This window comes from Synchiropus splendidus, chromosome 9, assembly GCF_027744825.2.
Source record: "Synchiropus splendidus isolate RoL2022-P1 chromosome 9, RoL_Sspl_1.0, whole genome shotgun sequence".
NCBI classification, from domain to species: domain Eukaryota; kingdom Metazoa; phylum Chordata; class Actinopteri; order Syngnathiformes; family Callionymidae; genus Synchiropus; species Synchiropus splendidus.
Genome location: NC_071342.1, coordinates 22,953,681 through 22,965,171, shown reverse-complemented (window position 1 = coordinate 22,965,171; position 11,491 = coordinate 22,953,681). Strand labels below are relative to the sequence as shown.

The window sequence follows — 11,491 nt, the reverse complement described above, 5'->3', positions numbered from 1 at the left end:
TGAGCATCTGATCGACATCCACCCATTCGTTGTTTCTCCAGATAAACCGATCATCTATTAATTACATAAGTCAATAATTTACAATAAAATAACAATTTAAAAAGGTACAGCTTCTCATTTCCGGGAAAATCTTCACAACAACGATTCACTCGTCCTGCGTGTTCGGTCACTGGTGGAATTCGTGGTCTCAGCTCTCGCCTGTCCACCCGATCCTCAGAGCTCAAGGGAACTCCGGCGGGAAATGAGGAGGATATGGTGAGGAGTTCGAAGTTTTCAGCGTTACCTTCCCGCGCGGCGGCCGATCTGACAGACCCGGACTCTGGCAGAGCTACATCTTGATTCCAGAAAACCACTGTCTGCAGGCTCTCTCACACTGCTACACACACTCTCTCTACAACTACAGCCGCGACATGCACCTAACACTGGCTAACACACTTAGATAATCACGTGACAGGTTCTGAGATCTCATCTGAAAAGGCTTTTGTTAGACATCTCTTCAAAGTTTCTTGAACTCGGTAACTTCTGTGCAAACTCTTCCCCCCGGACTGTCTCTGTCGGACCACGTTGGTCCTCCACCTTCCTTCTTTGTACAAGACGCAGATGTGCAACTACATTACAGGACATGACACAGAGACGGATGGATGAAAGACCCGAGCCAAACAAAGACACAGAAAGAAAACCAGCTGAAAGTCTCCAGAGGACACTGAGGTGGAACAAAGCGTCATTCCAGAAGTTTCTTGTCCATGCATTCTTTGCCATTGGTCCGCGAGTAAGGCTCGAAGGCTGAGGAGCTCAGGTAGCGGGCTGACAGTTCCTGTAAGTTTCCCGCCAGCGAGCTGGCCATGGAGAGAGGGTTGGCAGAAATACGGCTGCTGAGTAAGGAAGGGACGGGGAAGCTGAAGAGGCTGTGAGCCGCCGGCGAGCTCTGCAGACTGGGCACCGTTCCCGAGCTGGTGACCACCGGCAGCGGGGGACTGACGGTCGTTGTCCCGGCGCTGCAGCTGCCGCCGCCACCCCCTCCGCCGCCGGCCAAGGCGATGGACGGGGCGCGCAAGGCGGAGCCGATGGTGCCGGCACCACAGTGAGGCAGCATCCCCGGCAGGCCGGATGGCGTCAGGAGCCGACCCTGCTCCAGCAGTCTCAGGACGCTGCACGTGGCCGCTGTTTCCGACACCACCGAGCGCAACTCCGAGTCCTTGCCCTGGTCCTTCTTCTGCTTCGTGCGGCGGTTCTGGAACCAAACTTTTACCTAAAGAAACAAAGACAAAAATGTCGTCACGCCAAAGATTGACTCGATCATGTGACCAAGACAGAACGTCTGACCACGTGTCACACTGTTCTTCTCGCTCTCACAAACACACACAAACGCTGCCATGTCGGTGAAGTCTTTCAAGTAAACTCTGAGCTGCTCCAATCCAGAGGATTCAGCAGGACATCTGAAATATCTCTTCTTTGTTTCAGTGTGTGTGTGTGCATGTATTAACGCTCTTGTGTGGCGCAATCTTTGGCAAGACACTGATCTCATGAGGACATTTTGCTTTGTGAGGACACGTTGAGGGTGAAAACGTCAAAATAACTGGGTGATTCTAACTGGGTCTCAGTTTGATTCAGAATCGTGGTTCAGGTGAGCCGTGTGTTTTGGATGGTTAGGTTTAGGGTGAGAGGCTGGGGAAAGGGTTACGGCAATGAGAGGTCCTCACAAAGATAGAGATTCAAGTGTGTGTATTTGGTGGGCTATAAAAATAAAATAAATGCTTAGCAGAAGTTAGAGAAAACATTAAGATTTAGATAAATACACTGATCATGTTAATTCCTTTTTAACAACATTTTTTCAGAATAAAAACTTCTAAAACGTCAGTCCACCACAAACTACTCCATAGGTGGCGCACACACATATACGAGGCAAACGTCTTACCGTCACCGTGCTGACAACTGAACCGTAATCTGATAATCTCAGTGATGACAGATAATTACAGTGTAATCTGGAGACACTCACTCTCATCAAACCTCTGTTTACACACACTCACTCAGTCACACACACAAACGTTTGCACAAACAAACACACTGTGTTTAGCTTTCGGATCATCAAACAGGCGAACAAAGCGACTCGGCGCTCATCAATATTCACCTTAACTACTACAGCTGAGCAGTCGACTAATAGTTATAGCATTACTTCTCTAAATGCCAACATTACTGTTTGGTAGTACCACTACTGTGGCATCTACCATGGCCACAACTGCATCTATCAACTACTAGCAGAGATAAGGGCAGCGCTGGTGATACGTCTGCACCACAACTACTGCAAAAGCTACTACAACCAACCACGAGCAGAGTCTGCTTCTGTTGACAAAACTGCGTATGCTTCATGTACAATTACTCCTTCAACTGCTGTGATACTACTACAATTATAAAGCCACCACTTCTAACAATACCACTACTAAAAACCCCATTTTAACTGTATTAACTAGAACAAAACATACTAGTTCTAGTTACTTACGAATGATAGTCACAACAGAAACAACGGCTGCAACACTGTCATTCAGAGAGGTGAGTCGAGCAGCTCACCACTTCATGCTCCACAGCTGCTGATGTGACTGAGTGAATCATCACAGTACAGGTCAGAGGTCAACAGCAACCATCATCTCCCTGTATTCATCCATTCACCTGCTCACACCTCCATCAGCATTAGGGATTAGCCAAGCATCTGCGACGGTTGAGCAGCCGCTTCTGTTGGCTCCAGAACCGGACTGACTCACCGCAGAGATGCAAATGAACTGTTCGGCGTGAGAGACCAGCCAACGTGTTCACACGTTAGCAAGCTGCCACAAAATCATCATATTCAAACGGAAATATTTCTATTCATCAGCCAATAATACGTTTGGTACAAAACACAGGGTCATGTGATCCCAGACGATTGTAATAATATTTAAGCGCTCAACACACACACCTGAAAGAGGGAGAATTGCATGTGTGTGTGAGTCACTGTTAAAAGCTTTCTGAGACCTAACTATCAATACGACAGCGGCAGCAACACACTGTGGCTCACTGCTGACGGACAGTGTGACACCTGCCTAACACTTTTATTTGTAATACAATGTGGGGCGCTTGTCTCACGCAGGTAATTCACAGCACAAGAGAAAAAAGTGGCAGAAAATATATACTAATAATGAGGAAAAAAAATAGTACCTCGCAGTGGCACAAGATGACGTAAAGAAATACCAGTTATAATAAGCTGAATGAAAGGACAGCAATGAAAACAAAGGTTTGCTTGTAAGAAAAGGAGTGTCCTTTGTAGTTTCTAAGTTTGAATCATCTAGAAAGCAGAGTCACAGCAGTGTAGTCTGGTCTCTTGAAAACATACAAGTTGCTGCAGAGATTCTTCTAACAACTGGACTGAACGCTCAGCGAAATGAGGTGCTGGTTCGATACCTCCGAGAGGAAGTGAGGGACAAATCTGAAGGGTGCAGATGTTGCTTCATTTGTAGTCCAGCTTGCACCGTCTCTCATGGTAACCGTGGAGTTAAAACCCACGGGACCCCTGATGTGAGTGACAGAGTGAGAGCTCGCGCTCGTCCTTTCATGTCAACCCAGCTTCCTCCAAAGAGACAAGGGAATCCTGGCAGCAAAGAAAGGCTCAATGACAACAAATGACTGAATGAATGAATGGACTATGGTCGCCAACGGTGACAGCAGGTACCACCATAACCATAAAATAATAGAATGAAGATTTGATGATGTCACACTGTTTGGCTCGAGGCTCTGATACGTTGTCGTTGTTCAATGAAACTTCAAAATAATTGCATTTTTTAAGACACTACGAGCATCAGCAAAAGACAAAATGGTGAATGTGAAGAGGCTGCAGCACCAGGAAGAACACGACCTGCTTGGCTGAGCATTTCTGACTTCTTCAAGGATTATTTACATTTTTTTTATTGACAACCAATGGTTGTCAGTGTTATTTTCTGTGATCAGCTGATTCTCAAGTGAGCAGGAAACAGCCCGGACAGATATCACAAAACGAAAATTCTCATTCACTGGGCTGTTGTTTCTGGCTCTGGATACATCAATCGCAATATGCAATCGTCTCTTCAGAAATCAAAACAGATTTTTCTGCAATGATTATGATGATACATGTTCCTCCCGGAGGTGGAGCCTTGTCATAGTCACAAAGTTTGTCTCTTTGTAGATATAAATATGTGCGGATGCAAAAAAAAAAGTGTTAATTTGACGATGCAAAAGTAGAAAAAAGTGCGACGTCATCAGAAGGCGGCGTATCTTTTCCATTTACTGATTTAAACTTCATGACAAACGCTGCAGCTAGTACCTTAACTAACAGTCCAGCTGCGACTTTTGATGATGTCACACAACATTTGATTTATTTGTCTGAAATTTTCAGGCAAATACGGAAAGACCTCCAGTTTTCAACTGACTACTCCGGAGAGCAAACCCTTGGAGAAAAATAAAATTACACGTAAATGCTGTGTCGCTTTTCTGGTGACATCAGCAAGACGAAATTCACAAAGCTAGTTATTTATTTAAAAATATTTTGATGATCATATTAAATGTGAAAAAAAATGTATAGCGTCTCCACAGCTTAACTGTGATGTCTAATGCAAAAAAGATCTGATTAAATTTTTTCTCCCTTTGTTCATGTCTGTCAGTTTAGACAATGGTTTTCTTTTGAAACATTGAGTGTACGTTTTGCAAAATGATTTTTGGCTGATGTCACCACACAAGCATCAAGCCGTGTAGAAACTTCTAAATATTTTATATGTAGCGTTCTATTGCCTAAGGTTATAGTCAAGGCACCCGGAGCCATTATTGACAGTCAATTGTGACGTCATCATTGGTGGCAGTCACAACTGTAGCTTAGTGAACACAAGGACGTCAATATTTCAGAGGGTCAAACAAACAAAGACACGGATGACTCACTCACATTCAACAGGCTCACACCACACTGGGGCAGAAATCTTAACACTAAAATGTTCATACTGAAGTCAGCATTTTCCATTACAAAAATAGTAAGTAAGACGTTTGAAACAATTATTGCTCACTACATTTTCTAAATTACTCTGAATCATTTTTTCAATCAGATTAAAAGATTTAAAATTCTACAAATGATGAAAGGACAACACACCTTCTCTGAATGTTAAAATAAGAACACTCAAAATACAAACACCCGACGACAAATACTTATTTCACTACACATAAGTAAAGCACGAATAATTGACATCACTAAAACACACTTCAGCGCTATTCTGTAGCTATTTTTTTCCCAGAATCACGTGTGAATTAATAAGACAATATTGTTATGAACATTAACTCTGGAGTTTCTTTCCAGTCTGATGCCCATCTTGTGACGAGAATAAACGACGATAGAACTATGATCTTCTGCAGGGGCTCATAGACACATGAACTGACGATAGAATCAAATAAACTGAGAGCAAATAAAGTTCGCTTGAACAACGCAAACGACCGCGTTACAGCAGTCGCTTGATCTTAAGGTGGAAACACAAGTCATAAAATAAGAGTCCGGCAGTCAACGACGACGGTTCTCTATTAACAGCGATCACAACTAGATTGAAATAATTAAATCAATTCATCATCTTTCTGTAGAATGAACGAAGTCCCGAACTCTGAGCCCAAGCAGTGAAAGACCGCTGCTCCCAATGTGGTGCCTCCTGCGGCGGACCCTGAAGGCACCGTGGACCGGACCCCAGCGAAGCTCACAGTCGTCACGTGACATTGTAGCAGCACCCCGGCGAATTAAGTATGATCTTAAACTAAATTTAAAAAAAACCTGTCAGGACGATTTCAACAGTCAACACAGAACCACGTTAACGCCTCCCCACTGTGACGAGGCGTTCAGGCGCAGTAGGTGAAATCAGTTGCAGCCGTGCGTTGACCAGAGTAAACCACCGAACTTGACAGTGTTTCGGGAACAAAAGAATCGCTTCGTTGGTTGGTTAACACGATCTGCTCACCAGTGGTGTTGGTGACATTTGACCCCAAACAGAAGCGCGTGTTCCAGAATCTTTACGGGAGAAACGTTTACACGTTTTATTTGAAAAGCAAACGCTGAAGTTTGTCTTGAATGATCTGTTCAATTGCGTAGAATGAAGAACCAAGTTTGTTAGTTTGAAAAAAGTTAAATAAATATAAATACATGAATATCGCTGTGAAATGAGTGCTGCTCTTTGCGGCAACATTTTGAAACATTTTTACATTTTCAAATATTGTTTGTCAAACTTTGTAATGAAATAAAAAATAAATAATTTCCAGAGTTAAGTAAAATGAAAATAGTGAATAGAAAGGGAATTGGTGTGGCAATTCCATCAGATCGTCGTATATTTATTGTTCTGCCTTTTCATGTTTCGGACACTCATTCTGCCGGTGATGACTGAATAGAGAGAAACAAATATTTAAAAATGTAAAGAAGCCTGCACGGCAGCACCTGGTGCCACGGCGTGGCGGTTTGATGAAATTAAAAACCAGTATGTCTTATCTTTTCCTCATTGGTCGGTGGGAAGTGAAGACTTAAGAAACGTCGACACACACACACACACACACACAAGTGTAAGAAGCACAAGAGGGAATCACCACTGACAGAATGAGGAACAAACATCTCCAGCTTTGAGGTTGTGAAAAATAAATGCTAGCTAATTGTGGTGTTGGTGTTGCGGTGTTTGCGCCTGCTCTCACCACACACATAACTTTATTTCCCCCGTGTCATTGAACATCTAACAAGGAAGTTATTGTTGAGTTGTTGAGTTGCTGAAAATGAAAGACACAGCCGGATGTCAGGGATATTCAGCAATATGTTGAGTGACATTGTACAAGTGCATACAAACAAGTTTACCAGTGGGAAGCTTTTAAGCCTGACTGACCCTCTAACCAGCTTTGGAATTCAGTGTCAACTGCAGTTCAGACCTGCCGTGACCTCTGGCTGACCCTTGCACAAGAGGCCTCCGGAAAAAAAAGGTCTACACTTTTTATCGGTCTCAGCTTCACATCCAAGCCTCTGTCTGCGTGGCTCTGATCTAGCAACAAACATGGCAAGGCTTTTATGCCCAGTCGCTCAGGACGAATCGGAGCGGCTTCAAACAAGTGGATTTAATGAAATCACTTAGTGTTGGTGACACGAAGCAAAAATAGAAAACAACATGGAGATAGTGCTGCGTTGCTGACACACGTGAACACACACACAGTGTTAAATCAGCATGCACACACAGATCCTCACAAGGGCATTTAGTCAGACAGACACACACACACACCTGAGTTTCAGACAGATTGAGCTGCCGTGCCAGTTCTGTTCTCTCCCGTCCGACAACATACTGGCACCTCTGGAACTCCATCTCCAGTCGGTAGAGCTGCTCTGCTGTGAAGGACGTGCGGGTCCGTTTGGGCCGGTCCAGGTCCAGCCCTTTTGGCAGAATGATTTCTCGGATAGAGCCTTTGGCGTCTGCAACATCATCATCATTATTATTATTATTATTATTATTATTATTATTATTATTATTATTATTGTGCCATTAGCCAACCTAGAGTAATACTATCAATGATGTCATCTGTCAATTTCTTAACCTGATAAAAGGACCGTTATTAAATTATTATTATTATTATTATTATTATTATTATTATTATTATTATTACATAAAACAGGGCAACATATCATCAAACCAAGTCCAGCTCTCTCCCCATAATTTAAAATGACATTTATTCATTTCAAGATCAATTGTTTACGTTCAACTCACCGTATTCATATTTTATATAAATATTTCTTCTATGAATTTATTTCAATATTCATTTTCATAGAATTCTGCAATTGATGTTTTAAAATCCCTCAAACCTGTAAGGATTGTTTTGAAATCAGTAATTGTGATTAATATTGTTCCTATTATTGCTGTAACTATAATAATCAATTCTATTATTGTGATAATAAAGCGTTAAAACTAATATATATATTTTTTAATTGACGAGAGAACGGTGAACCAATTATACAAAGTCATTATTTAGCATGAATCGCTATTTTTAATATAAGAATTAATTTTTGCCAGTGACATTAAAATATTATTAATATTTAATAACATTAATAGACAAAATTGACAGTAAAAGTGCATTGCGTTGATTTCATACATCAATGAAGATTTAGTCATTGTTATTGTTATTTTGTCACTATTTTTTGACTGAATTATCTAAATGATGATAATGTCATAATAATAATGCTGCTGAAATCGATTTATAAATGAGCTTGTAACAATTTATTTTGAAAGCCGAACTGACATCATAGGAGCAGTTTTCACAGCAGTCACACCGACAGCAATTGTTAATTTGTTTTTATTGGTCTAAGGATATCCACAAAAACGGACGTCAAACTTTTTAATCGTGAGTAAGGAGAGCGTTCCACTGTTTAACTGTTTGAAGCTCCAAAGGGATTCAATGATTTAAAGTTGTACAGAAATGAGTTGGACTTTTCTCCCCAGCGCTCGGACGAATCCTCTGAACCGTAAAACAGCAGCGAGCCGCTGCACTCACCCCGCACCAGGATCCTGCGGCAGTAGTCGGGGTCCCCTGCGCTCCCCCTGCTCTTCTCGCAGTTGTCCAAAGTCCCGGTCGGCGAGAAGGATCCCTGCTGCTCCTTGAGGAAGCTCTTGGCCAAGCTTCCCTGAGACTCCTTGCCGTCTTTCCCCTCCTTCAGCCCGTTCTTCAGCACCATCCCGTCCGAGTCCTGGCTGTACCTGACCTCCATGCTCACTTTCTCCTCCCGTCCGTCCGCCTCCTCTTTTCCTTTGTCAGCTTTGGAAGAAAAAAAAGCGGGAGACAACAGGGAGGACGGAGGAGCGGAGCGGCGCTCGTGCGGACAGAGAGGGTTTGAGTTTCAAAACGCCACCTTTAGTCAGCTACCTAATGTCTGGAGGAAGACTTCCGCCGCTGACCCAGGAGCCCTATTATCAGCCGCCACTCTCCCTCTGCCCAATGATCATGGACTTGTCAGTGGAAGTCGACAGTAATTCGATGCCCCCCTGTCCTCGCTACGCAGGCATCAGGCTGATAGCTGATCTCCAAATAATCAGAGCCATGGATGTGCACTCGCAGCTTCAATTGATTACGGTAATTTCGCTGCCTCCACATTTGCGTAACCTCATGAATACGCTAAATTGTTTGGGGAAATAGATCAAGTCTTGATGGAGGGGTTCGCGTCCCGTCCCCCCTCGGGTTGGCGGCTCTCAGTGATTGGTCTGGTCTTCCCCCAGGCAGGCGCTCGCCTTCACCTTCCAAAAGTTCCCCGCAGCTTCAGGCTGGCGCGCCGGCCACCACTTCCTATCTCGCCTTCCCGTCCCGGCACGTCGGCCCGCCGATCCGCTTCTGTGCCATCCAGCTCAGGTGAAGCAGCGTGTGAGTGGAGGTCGTCCCTCGGCACGTCGGGGGCCGCCGCCGGCTCTCTGTTCTTCACCTGAGCCTTGGACAAAAACACCAAAGGGAACTTGCCAGGAGTGCCGGCGCTGGCTCTCACACATGCGTACCCCTGGAATGGCCCCTACCTCTCTGCGCCGCTCGCCTCCCCAGCCCAACACCCACCCACCCAGCCACAACTCTTAGCTATTTCCATTGTCAGCGCGACAATATCTCTGAACGCAGCGGAGCCCGCTAATCCAATAAGACCATTGATTAGGCTACAAAGATTCAATTCAAACGGGCGGCCCAGCGCGAGGGACATTCTCTGGCCTCCCCGTCACCTTAGCTGGCCAGGAGCCCCCTTGAAGCTGCCCCCTCCCAAGGGCCATTCAAGTCTTTATGGGAAACAGACAGGGAAAGGAGTGAAAGATGGCAATTATCTAATTGGACTATTAACAAACAATTTTGTGAGTGTGGCTGGCCGGCTGAAGTCCCGGGGTGGCTTTAAGGGCCGCATGTTGAACTAACTTTATTCAGCCCATGTTTGGGGGGCGGCCGTGTGGAGTTCCATTGTTGGAAAGGGAGCGAGGGAAGCTTCTCAGGCGGCGCTGCAGAGACTCAGCCTGGGAAACACATGGACTCGGCCTCTCGGCTGCACACAATAGCCGAGGAGGAGGAGGAGAGCTCGGCGTCACCGGACCCAAAAAACGGTGTCGCGCTGGAGGGAGAGGCGCTGCCGAGCTCGCTGAAACATCTCTGTGGAAGAGTGAAAATGCAGTTGAAGTGTGTGTGTGTGTGTGTGTGAGAGAGACGCCGTAGATCACATGCTTCTCGCTCCATTGCCACAGAAGTGTTTGGTGTTTCTGCTTCTGATGCGTTTCTCTTTTTCACTCTCGCCGTCCCCTCATGACCATCACGTTGCTTCTCATCTTGCTGACTCCTTCGTGTTTTTATGCCGAACTCTTCCACGTCTTTCTTCTAATATTTTTCCTCCTGACAGTTGAGTATCCCTTTGTGTTTTCGGAGCTTTTTGCGAGGGCTAACTCGTCGTCTTCATCTTTACTATCAAGTGCTTTTCACCTCAAGTTTTCATTCTGACATCATCAGTCTCAGCTGAAGGACCTTCGCGGATGAGAAGTGGAGTAAAGTTGTCGCAGCTACGAAGGTCCATCTTCAGATAAGAGATTAGATCAAGAGAAACTGACATGAAGCTCCGCACTGGCCTCAGATGATCTTTAAATGAGTGAGTTTCAGTCTTGCGTTTGACCGTGATGATTCACTTCCTCCTGTCAACAAAGATGGCGACAGTGAGTGCACGTATTTCCAGCGCACCACCTTCATCTGTGGGCTCTCAGTTATGTCAGTACCAAACATCTCAGTGACACACGACTCTTTCAGGAGTTCCTGAACCAAAAAACAAAAAACAACTCAATGCTGCAGCCCCATTGGAAAAATGTGCCTTTAGCTGCGGTCTCACCTTCTCCTCCTGGCACTCCGCTTTCCTCCCACATGGATGAAATGTGTAGAGGTAAAGCAGTGAGCGCATGTGTGTGTGTCTTACAAAAACAATGAGATCAACAAAGAGAGAAAGAAAATGAGCATTTGCTCAGGGGCGTGATGAAGATCTGCGAGCTCACGGTTGAATTTATCGGTTTCAAGGTTTTCATTTTTTTACGGGCAAAACCAACATACACAGATTCCAATTTTCAAGCGCCGTTGCAGAGCTCTACTCAGAACTAGTAAGTCCCAGAGGGTTTTCATTCCAGAGGTCCATCCATTGCTCTCTGGACTGGGACAGCCATGTTTCTCTGGTCTACCAGAGAAACATGGGTCTCTCGGTGGAGTCTGGCGAACGAAGCAGGGGCAGAGACGTCCAGTGAAGGGAGCGAGAGTGGTGTGGAAGACATCCTTTGTTCTGAACACACATTTTCTCTTGACTCAGGAACGTCTGAATGACTGTTGCACATACACCCAAGTGGCCAAGAATCAGCGTGAGAGCCACGTTTGGTGTGAAGCGTGACTCGCTCAGATGAGGGCTGAGTTACAGAGTCGCTTCAGTTTGGCCTGTGCACAAGTGAGCCCGGCTTCCTCTGGA

The 11,491-nt window shown here is 44.9% G+C and overlaps 1 protein-coding gene across 1 annotated transcript; it reads right to left on the bottom strand.

Moving 5' to 3' along the window:
- vax1 (ventral anterior homeobox 1) lies at positions 1 to 9,446 on the bottom strand. The gene is made up of 3 exons (XM_053875529.1): positions 8,536 to 9,446; positions 7,275 to 7,462; positions 1 to 1,249 (listed from the first exon to the last, which is right to left on the bottom strand). Exons 1-3 carry the CDS (start codon positions 8,747 to 8,749, stop codon positions 722 to 724), a joined length of 930 nt encoding a protein of 309 aa, XP_053731504.1. The 5' UTR covers positions 8,750 to 9,446; the 3' UTR covers positions 1 to 721.
- Between the last annotated feature and the right edge of the window lie 2,045 nt (positions 9,447 to 11,491).

Coding starts and splice junctions, on each gene's coding strand:
- vax1 (XM_053875529.1), bottom strand. CDS start 8,749: ATGGAGGTCAGGTACAGCCAGGACTCGGACGGGATGGTGCTGAAGAAC. Junction 7,463..8,535: donor CCGCAGGATCCTGGTGCGGG/GTGAGTGCAGCG, acceptor ATGATGTTGCAG/ACGCCAAAGGCTCTATCCGA. Junction 1,250..7,274: donor TCAATCTGTCTGAAACTCAG/GTGTGTGTGTGT, acceptor TTGTTTCTTTAG/GTAAAAGTTTGGTTCCAGAA.